The sequence below is a fragment of the Eschscholzia californica genome, unplaced genomic scaffold (assembly GCF_041429995.1).
Source record: "Eschscholzia californica isolate CP2 unplaced genomic scaffold, dmEscCali1.0.p SCAF_2, whole genome shotgun sequence".
Lineage (NCBI taxonomy): Eukaryota > Viridiplantae > Streptophyta > Magnoliopsida > Ranunculales > Papaveraceae > Eschscholzia > Eschscholzia californica.
In genome coordinates, this window is record NW_028238309.1 from 59216395 (window position 1) to 59236312 (window position 19918).

The following is a 19918-nucleotide window of genomic DNA, read 5'->3' on the forward strand; positions in this document are numbered from 1 at the left end:
TTTTCTAGTTCTTTTTTCTACCTTGTGCATCTAACTTCATTTTCTGAACTCAATTTTAATCAAATTAGCCATGGGTGGTAGAAGCACTTCCTCTAAGTTGGGTGAAGTGAGAGTGAGAGAGAGAGAGAGATGAGCCAAAGTTCTTGAATCACCAAGACCTTCTCACATGGCTGATGATCAATTTGGGTTTTTTTTAGGGTATTTGGTTGGAATATCTAGTCAGAGTACAGCCCTTTTGATTCATTTGACTAAGAAAGTCAGATATCATGACACATGAATAAATGTTATGTACCTTACAATCTCCCAAAAAGAAAAGTAGATAGGACAATTACCTGAATTTCAGATGGAACTCTTAACCATAGGGTTTCAAAACAGAGATAAAGATGGTGGGTGATGGAGAGAAGAAAAAGGAACAGAGAGAAGAAAGGGGACATAACAAAGAGAGAGAAAAGAGACTGTCGTCCCAGAAAGCTCCGGCCCAACCAACCACTCTATCAGCGACGATTGTGGGTGGAAGCAAAGGAGAGAAAAAAATAAATAAAACATAAGAAAATAAATCAAAACAATTAAATAAAATATCATAAGGGCGAAACTAAAAAGGTAGTAATAAATTGGGGGTTAAGACGAACTCTCGAGCTTCTAAATACCCAAATGAACTACCATATGCTTATGGCAGCCGAAACGGGCACTTGGAGTCTTGGTAAAGGATTGGAGGCTAAAGGAGAACTAAGAGTTGGTTAGACCATTCTCTAAGTTCCTTACCATAAAAAAGTAAAAGAGTTTAAATCATCTCTCCAAGTGTTTATGGACAAAGAAGAAAAGGCCCTGAAAGATAGTCCCGCGTTTAGTGTGGTTGTTAATACAATCTATTATATAAAACAGAAGGGAAAACGATGACTGAGACAAACATCCTTATTTAATTATGCATATTGTCTAGAAACCCTTCTCAAAATTTTAAATATAGTCCTTCGTAGAAATAAAGTTACCTATTTAAAAAACAATAATCCTTTCCTTCTTAGAAATAAAATAACTAATTTAAGAAAAAAAGAAACAAAATAAATTTCAAGAGTTAAAAAAAGAAATTAAAATCTCTCTCTCTCTCTCTCTCTCTCTCTCAATAAAATAATACTAACTAATTTAAGAGAAAATGAACAAAAAAATAATAACTAATAAAAATCTCTCAATAAAATATAACAATAAATTTCGTAACATTTGATTGATACAAGTGTCGTCCGTTCCCTAGGGCACGGGATATACCCTAGTATTTACATAAACCGAAAAAAAAAACCATCCATCCAGGTGGTAGAAGGGAGCGAAAAGAGATTATAATATAAAGTTTACTTTTGTTTTAATTTCAAAACCATGTGTAAATGAATACTATTTTCGCTTTATTTCAATTTGTGCTTTGCCTCTTCCCTCTTCTTGCTTTATATCTTCATCTCAATTTTTTCCAAAAGATGAAAAAGAAAGTGAAGAACAAACCCAAATCCAACCCTTCATCTCAAAGTTGTCAATTTTTTTTATTTCTTATCACAAAAACACCTTCTTTCTTCTTTCCTTCTTTCTTTTTTCAACTTTTATCTTCTGTCAACTTTTCTTTTTTTCTCTTTCCCCCCCTTCCATATTTGCTTTATATGCTCAGTAAAATGTTGCTTAAAACTGTCAATTTGCTGCTGAAATCACATTAAAACCCAGTTTCAGACTCCTCCAAAACCCTGAGACACTTACTTCAATGGCTAATATGGGACTTGTTAAGTTCCATTTCTTCTTCTTGCTTACTTGTCTCACAATATGTTCTTCTGGTAAGTAAAAGACTTGTGATTCAGTTCTTTTTAAACTTCAAAAATGCAAATAGAATCAGGTACGCATTTATACCTGTAAGCATTTTGATCTTCTGGGGCCATTAGAATCTGGTGTTGATCAGATGAAGAACTTCAACTTTCGAAAAAACTAGACTTTTCTTTTCAACATTTTCATGGCTTTACTAATGTGAACACACTTCTGAGCTGAATTTCTTTAGTGGGTAGAAGTTGGATCTTGATTTTAATCTTTGAATTTGTTTTTCTACTTCAGGAACTCTGATGGGTTTCTTCTCCTCTTCTGATTCAAGGAGAAGAACTTTACTTGATAATCTTCCCTCCATGAATTTTACCCCAACAATTATTACAGTTCCTTCTACAACTCCAGTCTCGAGTCCAGCTCGAGTCCCTGTCACAGTTCCGACGGCAAATCCAGTAGTTACCTCACCTGTTGCCTCCCCGACGACCAATCCGGTAAACCCTCTAATGCCAGGGTTCCCTTCTACGACTCCGGTATCAGTTCCGGTGACATCACCAATGACCGATCCTGTGACTAATTCTTCGTCCCCAGCGCCTGCAAACACTTCAATTGCACCACCATTTCCGACTCCTTTAACAAATAATCCAGCTTTTGCTATGAGAGGACAGACATGGTGTATAGCAAAAACAGGAGGCATGGATAGTTCACTTCAATCTGCATTAGATTATGCTTGTGGGGTTGTTGATTGCTCAGAAATCCAGTCAAGAGGAAGCTGTTTTAATCCAAATACCCTTCAAAACCATGCTTCTTACGCGTTTAATAGTTATTATCAGAAGAATCCAGTACCGACGAGCTGTAATTTTGGAGGAACTGCAATGCTAGTTAATAACAACCCAAGTAAGATTTTAGATTTTTTACGATTATTCTTTTAGGATGAAGAATATGATGTAGTTTCTCTTGACTTTTGCTTAGGTACTGGCTCTTGTGTTTACGCATCATCATCTTCAACACCACCAAGAACCACAACCACGCCGCCAACACCACCTCCAGCAATCCCCATGCCACCAAATCCACCAACAACATCCAGCATGCCGTCAACACCACCACCAACTACAACCATTCCTTCAACACCACCAACAGTAACCACCATGCCATCAACACCACCGCCAACGACAACCATTCCGTCAACACCACCAACAACCACCATGCCATCAACACCACCACCAACGACAACCATTCCGTCAACACCACCCACAATAACCACCATGCCATCAACACCGCCACCAACGACAACCATTCCGTCATCACCACCAGACGCAACCACGACGCCATTAACAATACCACCAACAACCACCACCATGCCTTCAACACCACCACCAATGACAACCACTCCATCAATACTACCACCATTAGTAACAACACCACCAACCACGATAGAGCCAACAACTATAGCACCACCAACAGGAGGAGCAAGGTATAAGTGTCTTCGCACCTATTCTGAAATATTCTCATTTCTTCTATCGAAAGGGAACCTATATTCATGTTTGTAACATTTTTATTTGCAGCATAATATTCATGTTTCTAACATTTTTATTTGCAGCACCGACGCATCTCCTACTGTGTTAAATTCTACCACGCCTACACCAGACAATTTTGGGACTCAGCCTCCTCGAAGTAACAACACTTCGGAGTCCTTTGCAGTTGGTTCGAAGCCACTACTTGTTTCCATCATCCTCTGCACAACATTCTCCTCTGCCAAACTCTTATTGAGCTTGTAAATTATCAATAAAGAACAGAAACTATGGATCAGTTTTCAAATACACAGTTAAGTTTGCGGAATTCTGAACTTCCCTAGGAGCTATCGAGCTAGTAAGTTAGTCGAGTCATGTTTATTAGATTTTCGTGTAATACATGTTTTTCTAAATGTCAATGGAATGTATACTACTATCTCATCAGTAAATACGTACATTAAATTTATAGTTGAGCATCTCAGACAGTTGATAAAGGAAAAGAAACATCAGCCCTAACTCATTATCTTCTGGAACAAACCCAAATTGAATCAAGATAAGGGAAATCAAAGAATCCTGACAAGGTTGGTTCTTACCCTAAATAATTTCAAGATATTTAAAGATTAAATATCAGTGATTAGATATATGTACATAGTTATATTAAAAGTTTTAACATTGAATTTGTACATACTTTAGACTACTTTATACAAGAAACTGGAATCTCTAAACTGAACCTAATCTACATTGGATAAAGTGGAGGTGTCTAACTTTCTTTATACCTGACAATAACCAAAAAAAAAGTTTTAACGCTTCGAGAAAACTACCAGGATCAACATAGACATGGAAGCTACAAACTTGAAACCAGAGCTCTCCCAGAAGTTATGCTTGTCGAAACTGTCGACTCCTCCCTGTTGCTTTATGGCTAACTGGTCTCTTAGTTCTTTTATAGCTTTGTCCCGTTTCTCCCCCATCTGCCACAAAAAAAAAAGAATATCAACAAAATATAATGGAGATAAGACGATGAAATGAACTGTGGAGCATATTTGAAACAATAACTAAATGTTGGTTGATTGATGTGGCGCTTTGAGTTTAATTTGATTCTAATCAGGAGTACGAGATACAACAGCAAGAGCAGTAATGTTAGAGCTTAAGATGAGAGACAGTAGCAGAGGAAGTTATGTTGGTGAGAATAGTCCCGCATAGACCAAGGAAGTCTCATGACCAACATAATAATACCTAGGACCTCTCCATTCAATGCCAATTGGATTTTAGTTGGATGTCACACTTAATATGACGCACGAGCTAGGTTCACACGTGATAGGCCCAATAGTCAAACGTGTTCCACGTAAGCCAACAAAAAGACAGCTCAAAACACTACATAACAGGTGAGGTGTGAGAATAGTCCCACATGGACCAAGGGAAGTCTCATTATATCTTCCAATTGGTCTTGAGTTAGAGGTTCAAAACTTAATAATTTCATCAAGACTCGGAGCTGATATTTATGCGACAGTACTACTAGACTCGGAGGTGTAATTTATAGTTCAGGTGGAAAAAGAGTAGGTAAATTGACATAAATTGGCCTTAGTTACCCTTTGTAGCTTCCGTGTCTGAGCTCGAGCTTCCTGAAGACAGAATTCCAGCTTTAGTACCTTCTTCTTCAGCTCCTGGTCAGCTTTTCTATGTTTCTCCATCTGTTTCACAAACAGGTTAAAGCTCAGAAATAAACACAAGAAAAACTTCAAAATGGTCAAAAAAATTCTGTTAAGCAAAATTTACATGAACATGGAGATACCTGCAATTCCAATTCCTTAGTTTTCAATTTCCAATGGGCGGACATGATCCTCATTTCATCTCTCAGCTTAGCTATCTCTTCATCCTTTGTTGTTAAATGCTGATTAAGCTTCTCAATATTCTTGGGAGAAACCTCCTCTAGAAGTTTTATCAGTTCACATTCTTTGCTTGCTCCAGCTCTAGCAACTGCTTGCTTAATCTCTTGTTCAATTCTTAAAACTTCATCTTTCAATTGGCTCTGATAAGCTTCCCTTGCTTGAAGATCCTTCTGAAGATTATTCAGTTGCTCTTCCAGCTTATAAACACGGTCTTTGTGTTCTTCTATCGAATGATTTTTCTTGTCTGACTCTTTTATTAAAGCCAGACACTGAAGCTGAGCTGATTCAGCTGAAGCAGCACTAGCATCTGCTGTTGCTCGAGTGGCTGAAAGCTGCAATCTTAGATCGTCCAACTCCTTGAGATACTACATTTAACATAAAGTCATAAATGTATATGTTATAAACTTATAATCTTTTCCAAAACGACTAATGAATATACTGAGAAAAGAAAAGGCTCTATAAAAAACAAGGGTTATTCTTCACATAATCACCCCGACAAGGTACTAATTTCTTTCGTGTTCCGTTATGACATGTGATCTTGTACCCTAGATTCTTTTTGTTTGATCATGATGAAGACATGAACGAACAAATATACGAAGAACAAGAGAGTGAATATGTTCTGGGCCAAATCTAGGGTTGAAGAATTAAGTAGAAAACTTAACAACAATCAAACAGAAAATGCAAAATAAGCATTCCAGCAGATAATACAAAATGGTTTTCAGATAAAGCCGAGTCCAAGCAGCCCAAACAAGGAAACCCACATTAAATTTCATGAATCACAACCCATACTATAAAATGACTGATAAGCATCACAAACACTAGAAATCTGAATTAAGGGGAAGAGTTGACATGGGAAACTGAGAAAAATTGTCAACTTTAAGAATGAAAAAAAAAAACGATAAGAAAACCCCTCAAAAAAGTTAACAGATTTCTCAAGGGCCTCACAATCTTTTTATATATCCAACTTTGAAATGGAATTCTAATGAATGAAAACAAATAAGAATAGAAACTCCAAGAAAGTAAAATAAAAATAATTTGTACTTCATTGGCTCCACCAGAAAATCTTGATAGAAGAAAGAAAGTACCACTAACCAAGAGAGAGAGAAAGGGGAAAGATTGTGGGGCTAAAATTGGTTCAAAAGAAGAAAATATTTCCTGATTTCCTAGACTTCCAACTACAGATAGAACAATAAGGAGGTCAACCATGATAAATTAAGCAAATTATAAAGGATTAATTACCCAAGAGATGATTTTTAATCAAAAGAATTCCATAAAGATTAAACCAAACTTCAGTGATCCTCACCTTCTGTGCACTGGAAGTTGAAGTTTGCAGCTCCCCATTCCTTTGGTCCAAGCTTTTCTGCAATCTAATCAGCTCCTCCTCCATGTTCTTAGCCTTTGTCTCTGCTTTCTGTAAAAACCCTAAAAACACTTAACCCCAAAATGAACCCAAAAATATTTAACAAAGTAAAAAAAAAAACATCAAAATTTCATACCTGTCTAGTTAGGGTTTCTCGGACGAATGATTCTTCTTGTGAAGCAAGTCTATTACGAACATCCTTCAGTTCAGCAGCTAAATTAGCTACGTTTCGTCTGAAATTTTGTTTCTTTTCACTTAGATCTTTCAGTAGAGGATCTAACTCTCTCGCATGTGAAGATGATTCTTCTGAAATCGCCATTAATAACTTCAACCAGCTAAATGATGTCAAAATAGATGAGAACTACTTTGTCTCTGTTCTAACACTTTCTCTCTCTAAAACTTCTTCCAAGCGTTTCGCTTTCTCCCTCTCTCTCTCTAAAAAAACCTTCAGTTATTGCTCATTTGCCTTTAAAGCTTTCCTGCATTTATTGCAGGATTTAAGGATTTAAACGATTTAAAATCAGATTAAAAGAAGAAAAGTGACTGATTAATGAACAAGTGTCTGAACAAAGAATTTGACACATGAAACTGACTGGTAGAGAAGTTCTCAGAGAATTTGAGCCACAAGTTCTCTTGTTTCTTTAACCTAACCGTCACGAGATAAGCGTTTCTCATTAAAAAAGAACAGAAATCTTCAGAGAAAAACTCTCAACTAAGATTTCAACTGAAGAAAAACTCCATTTAAGCTCAAATTTGTAAAATAGAAATCCAAGAACTTGAACAAAATGGAGTTGAAATCTGATACCTTTCCAGAAAGTTTCTGAATCAATGTCTAGCCTCGTAGATAAATCGACAAATTTTAGTCTCGGAAGCTCTACTTTTTTAATCTTCTTCTCTTGAGCAAATTCGAAACGTGGAACTAAATGAGGTTTCTTCGTCGTGGTGATGGTGACGGTGAAGACTGAAGAGAGATATATAGAGAGAGAGAGAAAGAAGAAGAAGGAAGAGAGAGAAATGGGAGGTTCGGAAATGAGTGTTCACACAGAGACGTGGAATTTGAATATTCCGAACCTCAGGTTCGGGGATATGACCCTACCTCAGTCAGGTCAGGTACGTACGACTTTTCAAGCGCGGCAAATCTAAATTTCAAGTGAATTCCATCCTAACCGTCAGATGTATCTAATAATTGTGTGCACGCATCTCACTCAAATGCCCTCAGACCGACTCCAACCGAGTCGGTTGAGACCCAATATTGGATTTTACTGCCTCACCCCGACTGCTCCACCCTGAGTCCGAGCTGACTCAATCCAAACTCTCCCCTTCAGCCGACCCAACAGAGTGGGTCGGCTGAAGGATGGTCCTATGATAGTTGGGAGTCCCCTTTAAGTCCAAGAAGTTGTGGAATCGAGTCTCGGTGGAAGCAGTTTGCTATCAAAATTTATCTCATATAGTTTAGACAATATATCAAGTAAATAACATAATAATTTGTCGGCCTTTAGGCCTCTTTCATGTTGTCGGATTTTAGGCATATTTCATATGGTTTAAATTAGGCGGTTATCGTGCTCATCACATCTTCATGATGTACCAGTGCCTTGTAACGACAAACGTAAAACGTAGTCGATTTTCAAAAAAAAAAAACATTAATAATTAAACTACATCCTATCAACGTGATGGTCCTCGAATAATTTCCCTACTTTGAGGGAAAAAAATATTATTTCGAAAATAGTTCAAAACGTGTTTCACACATACTAAGATCATACACGTTTTTCGCAAACCCACAAAAAATCCACACACGCGTTTTCCAAAAGCACAAATTTTAAGGCTCAAGACAGGTTGGGGTTGTAACTAATTTTTTAGGCAAGAAATTGGGCTGGAGGCCCAATTTCATGTTTTTTTTTGTCAAAAAGACAAGTTATCTTTTTGTCCTTTTAGGCCCCATATATAGTTTGGAAATAGTTTTGAAGGACAATTCTAAAAGCACTCCCATTTCTAATGCCGAAATTGCCCTTAGAATCTTAGCGTGCGAAGCTTTGCAAACTGATTTGCATTGCTTTGCAATCTAGTTTACAGAGCTTTGCAATCCCGTTTGCATTGCTTTGCAATCTGGTTTGCCTTGCAATGACTTTGCACACACTTTGCAATCTGGTTTGCAGAGCTTTGCAAACTAGTTTGCACTACTTTGCGATTTGATTTGTCTTGCAAAGCTTTGCAATCTGGTTTGCAAACTAGTTTGCAATAAGGTCAGTTTCGTCTTTTCCCTATATTAGATTATTTACAAAAATGCCACAAGTAGCTGAAGCCTATAAAAAGTTGACAAATCCGTTTTAACCAAAACTCAAATTTTTTTAGGGAGTTTTGACCAAATTTCCCTTTTTTAGGCTGAGCTGACACTGAAAATTTTGGATTGAAAAAGTTAATTTTTTGACTCAAGTGAGGTTGAGGTTGGAGTTGCTCTAAGGGTGAACAACTCGCCTAATAGATTTAAAATTTTTAAGTTAATTAGTGAACCAACTAGGATTTGGGAGGATTCCAGTAAATGAGAACTCTCCTTTGCCAAAAGAATATAGTGGGAGAGAAAAAAAGATGATAGATGGAGAATGGGGAGGAAAAATAGAGAGAAAATAAAAGAATAAGGAAAAGAATGACAGTGGTGGAAGTGGGCATTTGGTTTTGGTGATGGATAGGTGTGGTGGTAAAAAGGAGTTACTATTTTTTCCTACAAGAAATTGTCGATAGATGGTGCTCTGATCGACATTCTATCTGCTGTCCTTCAAAAAAAAAGAGATGATAAAGAAGGATTGTTTTTTTCTTTTAAATTGTTCAACGTGCTTCGATCCTTTGACTTTTAAGGTGGAAGACTATATCTCTTACCTTTCCAACAAAAGAGTTGTTGGCGACAAAGAAGGATTTACTTTTAAGAAATAAGGGGTAAAAAGAGAAACTATCAGTGAAGTTGAGTAATGGGAAAATAACGGGGTTATTTTAGAGTTGTTATCTTTTAGAGTTGTTATCTAAGGGGCTATTTTGGTGATTCATTTTTTATATGGGTCAATGGAATTAACCATTTTGGTTCTTTATAGAGACCAATTTCCTGTTGGCATGGTCCACAGTCCACAACAATATCTCTCTCTTTAGAGCATCTCCAATGCAAAACTCAAAAAAAATCTCTATTCGTCCTATTTGTCAAGTTTCAATTAAGATTCTCACTCCTAGGTGTCGAAAATAAAGATCCTCAATTCTTGTATGTCTCCAATGCAACACTCTAAACTCTTTTATTTTACTTATGTGTCATGGTTATTTTTGTAAAAAAATAATTAGTTGTTTTGAAAATATACGAAGACTTGAATTCTATTGGTTGAAATTTAAATATTGATGAGTTGGACAATTAGAGATATCTCAAGAGGACACTCTGAAAATAGAGTGTCCTCTTGAAATAACTCTATTCCACTCTCGACACATCATCTTTGAGATCTTAGTTGAGTTTTGCATTGGAGATGATTTTTTAAGAAAAACTCAGAAAATTCTATGTGGCACTCCGAGTTTCTAAGATTGAGTTTTGCATTAGAGCATCTCCAATGCAAAACTCAAAAAAATTTCTATTCGTCCTATTTGTCAAGTTCCAATTGAGATTCTCACTCCTAGGTGTCGAAAATAGAGATCCTCAATTCTTGTATGTCTCCAATGCAACACTCTAAACTCTTTTATTTTACTTACGTGTCATGGTTATTTTTGTAAAAAAATAATTAGTTATTTTGGAAATATACGAAGACTTGATTTCTATTGGTTGAAATTTAAATATTGATGAGTTGGACAATTAGAGATATCTCAAGAGGACACTCTGAAAATAGTGTCCTCTTGAGATATCTCTATTCCAATCTCGACACATCATCTTTGAGATCTTAGTTGAGTTTTGCATTGGAGATGGTTTTTTAAGAAAAACTTAGAAAACCCTATGTGGCACTCAAAGTTTGTAAGATTGAGTTTTGCATTGGAGATGTTCTTAGGCTTGGGTTTCTTGTGTAAAAAATTGCCCACAAGTTTTATAGATCCTTGCAAATATTTGCAATTCTTATAATTCCCACAGATTGTTCAGCATTATTGTTAATCAATATCGTCTAAATTTATTTATCTTTTGGTATTGATAATTATCTTAGTACTTCATTATTGGTACACAATAAAAAATTGTTTTCCTTTGTTTATGATTGTTGAAGACATATCCCAATTTTCCTAGACACAAGAGGAGCGAAAATACCTAAACATTTCGTAATAAATAGCGGATGAGATTAGGCAAGGGTCAAATCCAAAATTATAGGAGAACAAGACAAATTTAATATCCCACCTAAATATATGCCTGGTGAGAGAAGAAGACAAGGTTGGAATACTTGGATGTTAAACTAACACCTAGATATGCTATTCAACAAAAAAAAAAAAACACCTAGATATGGAAAATGTGATAATAATAGAACTCGGCCCTAATGGGTCTATAATCTAATAATTGTTGGGTGCTTCTAAAGGCACCGGCCCAAAAGGCTGTTAGCATCCAGAAATTTTATTGACTCGGGTCAATAGTCATTGACCCGAGTTCTCTATAAGCACCGGTTTTTAATGTGGGTGACACTCACCTTCATTTGCTTCTTTCATCTTCTTCTTCCAAAATAAAAAGAATACCAATTCATTTTTTTTTCAAAACAAAAATCATGTGTGCTCATCTAGATAGTGTAAGTAAAAAAAATTCATTTTTTCTTATTTACTTTATATTCCTGTTAGTAAATACACAAAATTGAAAAGAATGGGTCCACTCTCTTCTTCCTTCTTCACCAAATTTCATCCACAAAATAAACTCATTTTCTCTCCTCTTCCTTCTCATGTTCATCTTCATTCCCTTCTATATCCCCTTTGTAAATGTAGAAGAAAGATTGCAAGATATAGAAAGGTAGAGAGAGAGATGAGAATAAGGGTTTTTAGAGAGAGAAAGATGAAGAAAACCTTGCGAGAAGTAGCAGAGGAGCTGGTCATGATCGAGTTCACGAGAAAGAAAGTGAGGATTGGGATGTTTTTTAAGCCCCGGATCAGCTGATCCGTTTGGCCCTCTTAGGTCCCGGATCAGCTGATCCGTTTGGCCCTCTTAGGTCCCGGATCAGCTGATCCGTTTGGTCCTCCTAAGTCCCGGATCAGCTGATCCGTTTGGTCCTCCTAGGTCCCGGATCAGCTGATCCGTTTGGTCCTCTTAGGTCCCGGATCACTTGATCCGTTTGGTCCTCTTAAGTCCCGGATCAACGGATCTGTTTGGTCCTCTTAAGGCTCGGACTGGTTCAATCCGTCCGATAGATTTTGTTTGATTTTGTGATAAACGAATGGAGGTGTTAGGGTTAAGTTGGCTTTGACTGGTGCCTACATAGTTGAACGGTGCTAACAGAGAAATGAGCAGTTGGGCCTGGTGCTAATAGAGATGGATGCTAACAGCCTTTTGGCTTGGTGCCTTTAGAAGCACCCATAATTGTTTAATTCTTCGGTTAAATTCGTTTTTAAATTCTTAGTACGCATAAAACTTCGCGTTGACACCTACTTTAACATTTTTTTAATAATATTCTCTTGCCGACAGCTGACCGTAATCATATTGAGAACAGGCAGATAATATGGAAACAATAAAATCATATATATCAAAGAATTCCTTTCCCTTGTTTTAGTGTTTCTTTTACAAATAATGCCCCTCACATGAAATCTAATTTTAAATTTACATCATTCATCAATTTTGCATGTCAATTTTATTTAAAAAAAAAAAAAGATTATGATGAGATTTTTACAGACTCAGATGAATCAGATTCGGTAAATAAAATTTACAGACAGACAACACCAGAAGCAGAGAAAACATTTTGCTGATAAAGTACCTAGAAGATTGCGATCAAGGAAGGAATGGATTATGAGTTGGATTTGCCTTCTCCTGCCGTTTATATGCCCTAAAAGAAAAAACAGATAAAGAAAAATCAGAAGATCGAGATTATTTAACACCAAACATGATAATCTGAAAAGTCGGGCGTAAATTTGTAAAGGTGGCTTCACCTTGCAGCATTTACACCACCTAGTGCAACTGTTCCGAGTATGATAAAAATAAACGGAGCTTTAACAAAGATCGGATTGATTCTTTTTCCATTAACATTGGGAACACCAGTTCTCACCACTCTTGTATATCCTACTAACCACAAAAGAAAAGTGTTATCATTGAGGGTGAAATACAATTCAAAATAACAAAAAAAAAAAAGAATCTGAAATAGCTCAATAGAGGAAGAAACCGAAGTTACCATAGTTTGAGCTTCTTTGTCCTGTACCTGCAATGAAAATTTTAGGCATCCATCAATATCTTATTTTGCTTTAAGTTTCGAATTAAATGTTTTGCTCACTGGGTTTTTTCTCTCTATATATTCAGCGCAAGGAGGAAATTCTGCAGTTTTATCATGGTTAGCGAACTCACTAGACCGATGATCCTCCTGATGGTTATTGAGACTTCAGCGAAATAGATGAGTTCACGGGAAAGATGAAAACAATTGAAACTTGAGTAGAAAAGTTAAAATACTTATTTCAACCGAACCAAGCCAAACTAGACAAAACTTCATTGGCTGGAGCCTTGACAGGTTGGACTTTGGTAGAGACAGAAATGGTAAGTAACAGACTGGTGCTTACCCCTACTTAAGAGAACTCTCTTATCACCAAAAGATGAATCTTTGTCAACTTCAATTGCCTCTATTCCTTACCGACACCCTTCGCTGATTTCTTTCGTTTTCAAATAAACTTCCTCCCAACCTAATTTACAACATGTAATGTCTCCTAAGCCCTAATTTTCTAGCTAAATGCTGCTTCAATGGTATGTGGCAATAATGGCATGCCACCTTCCTTTCATCTCATGTTGGCAATCCCATGCTCACAAATCCTGTGCAGTGCAGATGAGTTAACTTTTCAATCAGTCAGCAACTCTTGCTGCGTGCCCTTCAAAATCTCAAAGACACAAGTTTACCTACTTGTTGCCTCTGAAAACTCAAAGAAATGCTTGATCATGACGGAACCTTTCTAGAACAAGTTAACTACACACAAACACTTAAAGATTTCCAAAGAATAGATATCGACAAGAGACTCCACGTAGTAACATGAAGTCTCTTTCTGGCGTTGGTATGCAATTGATCAGAGGGTTATGTGGCAGTCCATGAGATTCAAACGATGTTTCAGAAGACTGTTAAAATCAAACTGCTTGATGGAGAGTCAGTAAAATCAGAATAAGATTTGCTAATTAGTTAATCATCAAGCGAGAGTTTGCAAACCATGACTGCAAGTTAGTTTCTTCTATGACTGCATTGAGTAGATAATGGAAAGAGAACTTACCAGCTTTTAAACATGAGTATGCTTCGGAAATCTGCAGTATATGCAAAAATGATGGTCAGACCAGTATCAGTAAGATTCTAAGCTTAATCTTTATGAACCCTTTACTGGATCAGGGTAAACATGAAAGCAGACAAAATTAAAGTTTAGTTTGTCTGTTTATTTAAGCTTATAGTGCTTCGTTATCTTATCTTTTCACTACAAAATTGACACTTTCGAGCTAACTTTTCTCGCCACCAGATCTCTTACTCTCTAAACTTGACAAAATTATAAACTGCTTCCATTGATTCAATTAGTATCTCCTTTTTATAGGATATAATACTTCGCGTCATTAGAATCATGATTACATCATATGACTGATACATCGTATGATCATAAGGATAAAATAAGCACATAACTGCCATTGCTGTTTCCATGTCCCCGATTAAAATAAGCCCCTTATGCATGGGGCAGGTGGTTGCAGTGCAACACAAACAACTCTGATCATTTATTAAGTTCAATGAGTAGTAATAGTGCTTCCGCAGCCACGAAAACCCCTAAACGGGACATGAGAAACAACACTAGACAAGTCATGAAAACTAACTCTAAACAGGCCATCAAATAACTCACAATTACATTATTTACACCTATAAAGTACATGGGATAATTCAAGAAGGTAATCTGGAGTCCGCGGAAATGGAACCCACAACCTCTTGGATTTAAGAATAATTGCACAACAGGTGAGCTAAAGGCCCATTTGCCAAACTTAATTACTTACTACAAGGTAATGAATGAAGGTTAAAGATTATGTAAATCAGCATACATGGAAACCTTAGAAATCAAATAAACTAATTATATTAGCGGCTCAAGGCTAAAATATAAATCTATTAAAGTATACCAATTTAAATTTAGATTCCGCACAAAATTTTTCATGTGTAGGAAAACGATCAGGATGGAACTCCCAAACTTTCCTTCTATAGGCTTCTTTAACCTGCAGTGATGCCACAAATATGGATAAGTATAGATAACATAAACATATCACTAATGACAATATACCAACACCATCACCCCAACTATAAATAAGAGGTATCTTTTCCTTGATGTCTACCTTACTTGTACGACATTCTTACTCGTAAAACATTTTCCTCAAACAAGTTTATTGTTATTAACGAAAACTTTGCACTCAAAACATTTGAAATTAAACCGAAGTAACGATTATGTTTTTCCTTCATTTCTACCTCACTAGCACTACCATGGATTTCACTAAGGATCACAAAGTAACAATTATTGTGGGAAGGAGAACCCCTTTCTTTTTGAAGAGGTTTAGAACATAATACTATTGAAAGTTTCTCATTTTTTAATATGTGCCAGAGTATACAAACTATGTCACCAAACTCTCATGATTTATCACAAATTAAGGCCATAAACATGAGTCACATCCTCAAATGTGTTAATAAAGAGGTACATAAAAACCCTAATTAATTGCAATCTTCTTACGCTGTGATAAATTATAGAAGCTTATAGTCGAGACACAAATGTGATCAATTGAGTTCAGGAATTCAAACCCGACTAAAACTCAAGATGCCAGAAAACTTTCAGAATAAAAAACATAGGGAATTTCATTAAAACAAGTTCCAATTATGGGTTCTGGCAAATTTATTCGAGATGAGAATTGAGAAGTTTATTGTCAATTTTGTAGAGTTTACCTGAGATGGAGTAGGATGAGAACTCGGAGGAAACCCTAACAATTCCCTAGCTTCATCACCCAGCATATCTACTCTCAATTATCTAGGGTTCCTTGCCTCTCTCATCCCAACCATTTCTTCTTCTATTTCTCTCTCTTTATTAAGTACTACGAGTCATCCTACCACTTTTTTTGTTGATCTCTCTGTAAGTACGTAGTACAACTGTGGGAAGTACGTGAAAACTTTTTCGATTTTTTCATTTTACCCCCTCACCTCTAATTACTTATTGACTTTACCCCCTAAAGTTAGGGTGACGCTTGATCCCCTGAGTGTGGTGGTTCATGGACAAAAACGTATTGAGTAATGCTAGAAAAGGCTATAAAGACCTACACATAATCAACAATCCTCGTTTTCTGATTAATTACTTCTCTCTCTCTCTTGATAGACGATTGATTCTTATTTAGGTCTAGAGGAGTAGGTCTAACTTTGTAGCCTAAATAAGAATTAATCGTCTATCAAGAGAGTGAAAAAATCAATCAAAAAGGAGAAATAATTGACCAGGAAATGAGGATCGTTGATTTTGGGTAGGTCTGAATTAGGCTTTGACTTGTAGCATTTTCTAGCATCACTCTAAATATTAAGGGGTCATTCATTTTGACCAACCCAGTCTTTCTTTGTTTTGTGAAAACACTCCCTTTGTCTCTATCTCCGTCTTCATTTTATTCACTTCATTAACACCACCAAAACCAACCAGACAACACACTCATGCTCCTTCTCACTCTCTCTCTGGGGTTTCAGGCAAAACTTTCATAGAGAGTTCCGCCTGAAACCCAAAATCTTTGACAAGAGAGAGAGATAATGGTTGATGGGTGGTGGTAGTAAAAAAGATGAACGTGAAAAAGAAAGAGACAAGGACCAAAAACAAATAAAATTTTATTGTCTCTAGAATGGCCACCCTTTAACTTAATATAATCAATTAGCTCTAACTAGATTGATTAATTTCTTGCAAAAGTTCATCCACAAACTATTTCCTCCATCCCTAAAACATTTCGGCAAATGAGTACTTAATTAACTCCCTAGAGTAACGAAAGACGCTACAGGACTGTTTTATCACTTCATGGCTCATGCAGTCATGCGTGACCAAAATACCACTTAAATAACATTAGAAAAATACCGCTTAAATAACATTAGACGTATACCGTCGGCCATTGTCCTCAATATATGTATTTTTCATTCAAATATAATAGGTAGGGGAGCCTATTAAAGCTTCTCCATCCTCCTTATTAACTTAAAAATTTCTTTGAATTTACTACAAGCAATCCATTAATTCTTTTCCCCCACAAACAATTTACATATAGATATATATGGAGAGAGAGTAAAAGACTAAGAAAAAAAAATGACAACATCAATTCTCTCTCTTTCTGTCTCTCACTTTCATCAATTAGCATAAGATACAGATCAACTCATCAACCCTGCCTGAAAAGGAACTCCAGCCCTCTGCAACCATCTTTGTGCATGCAAAAATGTATTTGCTGTGAATCTAAGAACAGTTGCTCTATCTTTAATAACATGGAGACCTGCCCATTTCACTCTATTTGCAGTGTTTGATCCTGGTCCTCTGTTATTGTATTCTACATAGTACAATGTGTTTAGCCCAAAATCACCTTTCCATGGCAACCAACCTTGAGGTGCTATAATATCACCAATGTTTGATTCCATTATAATAGTCCTTGAGAAAGGTTTCCATGGTCTACCCATGTATGAAGACACTTGGTTTCTTACAGCCAAGAGTTCCGGGGCGGCGAGTATGTCGCAGTTTTGGATCACTAGACCAGTATCGGACCTTGCAATAGCACGCCCGTGAGCGGTAATTGCGTTTGGTTGTCCAATAATGGGCTTCCTTAATATGAGTTTACTGGATTGAATCAAGGTTTTTGCGTCACCAAAAATGAAGTCGACTGTTCCTGATATGGTACAGTCTTTGAAGAATTGACGATGAGTTTGTACGTATAATGTGTCTTGGTATGCTTCTATTTTACAGTTGAAGAAGGCGGATCTGTCTCCGTTTACTCGTAGAGCTACTGCTTGTTCACCTTCTGGCCCAGCTGTGTTTCTGAAACCCATTTCTTTAGCTACGAAATCCCTTCCGTTTGCAGCTGCATTAAAAAAAAAAGAATTACAACAAAAAATCGTCAAGGACATGAATTTTTTACTCACCAAGTAGATCATCTTATCCAGTACTGACAACCGTCTAAATTATACTTACAGAAAGAGGCAGTCATATCGGTGAGATACCCGCTAGTCTTGCTCTTACTTCCGGTAATAATAGTTTTATCGGGCCCATCTCCATACATGTAAACATTTGGCTGAGTTTCTGTGACAGTGATGTACTCGTCATAGATACCTGCCTTAACATAGATAACATATCTAGATACATATCCCGGTTTCCCGTTAGTCTTGGGGTATGCAGCGAGAGCTTCAGCAATTGTCTTAAACTGTCCTGTGCCATCTTTGGCAACAACTGCATTAGGCGTTACTCCACCTGCTGCTAAAAGCTTTCGGTCCGAAGCTCTAAACCAACTAGGGTATCCATCATCTGTGGCTTCCTTGTTCTTGGAAGATAAAAGCTTTCTTGAATTACTAGTAGTACTATTAAGATCAATACTACCAACAGGTATGTTAAAAGCTTTAAGGATTTGAGCAATTTCATCGACGATAGCAAGAGCGTTTGTTGTGTGTTGGGTGGCGTTAACTAGTCCTTCACTCATTGCCTTCTCCAATTCAGGGTTTCCAAGATTGTCAATACAAGATTCTTTCAGTGAAAGAACTGCACTCAACCAATTCTTGAGCTCTGGTTGAAGATCCTCGGCTGAATCTATTTTATTATCAACAATCATTGCGATTGATTCTTCGAGATCGTTAACCGCGTAATCTAAATACCACTTACAATTCGAAAGAGCTTGTTTAAGTGTTGCATTATTGTTTATCATTTTAGCATCGTTCGATAATTCTACCGAATGATCAATAGCTTTCTTGATTTCATCTTTGACTGATTCAATTACACCTCTAAGCAACTCTTTTGGGTCTGTTGTTCCATTTTTGGCTAATGGAGATAGACTTTCATAACAAGCATCTTTATAATCAGTTGGTGCACAAATTTCTGTCACAGCTTTTACCTCTGGTTTATTAGCTTCCTTCTCAAGCTCGTTACCGACATGGTTAATAGCGACGACAGCGATAACCACACCCACCACTAGGATGAGTGAAACACTCACAAGTGCAACCTTACCTATCATCTTCACCTATATATCTATATATATTTTGTATAATGGTTGCTCTTTCTATCTCCACTCGAACCGATATACTAAACTCGCCTTCCCTATAATGATAATATGCAATTAGTATTTCGAAATGATCGAATTTAGGAAGGCAAGAGTAGCTCAGAAGCGGGCTGGATTGTGGTTTTATTCCTCCAGGCCGGATGGAGAGAAGAATATAACTTGGTGAAGGTTTTATAGGTTCGGAAAGGTTGTTAATTCTTTCTTTAGTCCTATTTTTGGGGACAGGAATGACCATTTTTGGTGTTCTGTTAACTAAATGTGTGGCTGTTTTTTGATGATTCAATTTGTGGCTTTCCTCTCAATTAGGATTTAGGAGTGGGAAAACCAATGACCTAATAGAATTCACAGGGATACACAACTGTCGGATTACTTTTTTTTTTGATGAAATTCTGTCGGATTACTTCGCCTACGTACCTTTTTTTTTTTTTTTCTTGAGACAGCTTATGTACTTACTGAAGTACTCAATTACGGGTTAGATAACAACGTTTATTTATCGAATAAAATCTATATACTTTCTAAATAATACTCTTCAAGTGCAATTGGTAAAGAAAATTATGTGACTGTGAGAGTAACACATGAATTTACATTACTTATCTCACTTCTCATGCTCAAAGCATTTCTTGATAGTTTTCATGAAAATGACGTGCCACATTGTTTAGCGATTGTTTTTTCATGACATACAGTCATATAAAAGTATACCATATAAAAGTATACTTTTATATGACATATAGTCATATAAAAGTATACCTTATAAAAGTATACAACTAATGTGTAATAAGGTTGAGAACTTGAAATGTTGGAAGAAACTTACTGGTTTCAACACATTTTTTGGGAAAGAATTTATGTACGACAAACTAGTTAATTAGACGCAACCAAGGTGGATGATTAACTAATCAATGAATACAATAACCACAAAAAACTTGGTTTTATTGGTCTCATTCTTATTTTCTCTCTCTTTCCATCTCCTTCCTCAAACTAATTGGTTTTATTGGGTCTCATTCTTATTTTC

The 19918-nt window shown here is 36.5% G+C and overlaps 4 protein-coding genes across 6 annotated transcripts; 1 reads left to right on the forward strand and 3 right to left on the reverse strand.

The window, feature by feature from the left end:
• The first annotated feature begins 1459 nt into the window (after positions 1-1459).
• LOC147559682 (uncharacterized) lies at positions 1460-3756 on the forward strand. The gene is made up of 4 exons (XM_086661579.1): positions 1460-1802; positions 2074-2676; positions 2752-3253; positions 3380-3756. The coding sequence occupies exons 1-4, from the start codon at positions 1733-1735 to the stop codon at positions 3555-3557; spliced, it is 1353 nt and encodes a 450-aa protein (XP_086517705.1). The 5' UTR covers positions 1460-1732; the 3' UTR covers positions 3558-3756.
• Positions 3757-3902: 146 nt separating this feature from the next.
• LOC147559683 (nuclear envelope-associated protein 2-like) lies at positions 3903-7585 on the reverse strand. Its single transcript, XM_086661581.1, has 6 exons — positions 7342-7585; positions 6673-7015; positions 6480-6587; positions 5080-5541; positions 4877-4978; positions 3903-4258 (listed from the first exon to the last, which is right to left on the reverse strand). The coding sequence occupies exons 2-6, from the start codon at positions 6853-6855 to the stop codon at positions 4091-4093; spliced, it is 1023 nt and encodes a 340-aa protein (XP_086517707.1). The 5' UTR covers positions 6856-7015; positions 7342-7585; the 3' UTR covers positions 3903-4090.
• A 4588-nt stretch (positions 7586-12173) lies between these two features.
• LOC147559684 (Chaperone DnaJ-domain superfamily protein) lies at positions 12174-15779 on the reverse strand. 3 transcript variants are annotated; one of them, XM_086661583.1, is made up of 6 exons: positions 15590-15779; positions 14782-14874; positions 13908-13938; positions 12836-12862; positions 12597-12726; positions 12174-12493 (listed from the first exon to the last, which is right to left on the reverse strand). In XM_086661583.1, the coding sequence occupies exons 1-6, from the start codon at positions 15653-15655 to the stop codon at positions 12439-12441; spliced, it is 402 nt and encodes a 133-aa protein (XP_086517709.1). In that variant the 5' UTR covers positions 15656-15779; the 3' UTR covers positions 12174-12438. The 3 variants fall into 3 exon arrangements, with proteins under 3 accessions (XP_086517709.1, XP_086517708.1, XP_086517710.1); XM_086661582.1 differs by having other exon boundaries at positions 12597-12729; XM_086661584.1 differs by lacking the exon at positions 12174-12493 and having other exon boundaries at positions 12593-12729.
• A 1084-nt stretch (positions 15780-16863) lies between these two features.
• On the reverse strand, positions 16864-19054 carry LOC147559685 (pectinesterase-like). The gene is made up of 2 exons (XM_086661566.1): positions 17835-19054; positions 16864-17724 (listed from the first exon to the last, which is right to left on the reverse strand). Exons 1-2 carry the CDS (start codon positions 18862-18864, stop codon positions 17027-17029), a joined length of 1728 nt encoding a protein of 575 aa, XP_086517692.1. The 5' UTR covers positions 18865-19054; the 3' UTR covers positions 16864-17026.
• Positions 19055-19918: the final 864 nt, after the last annotated feature.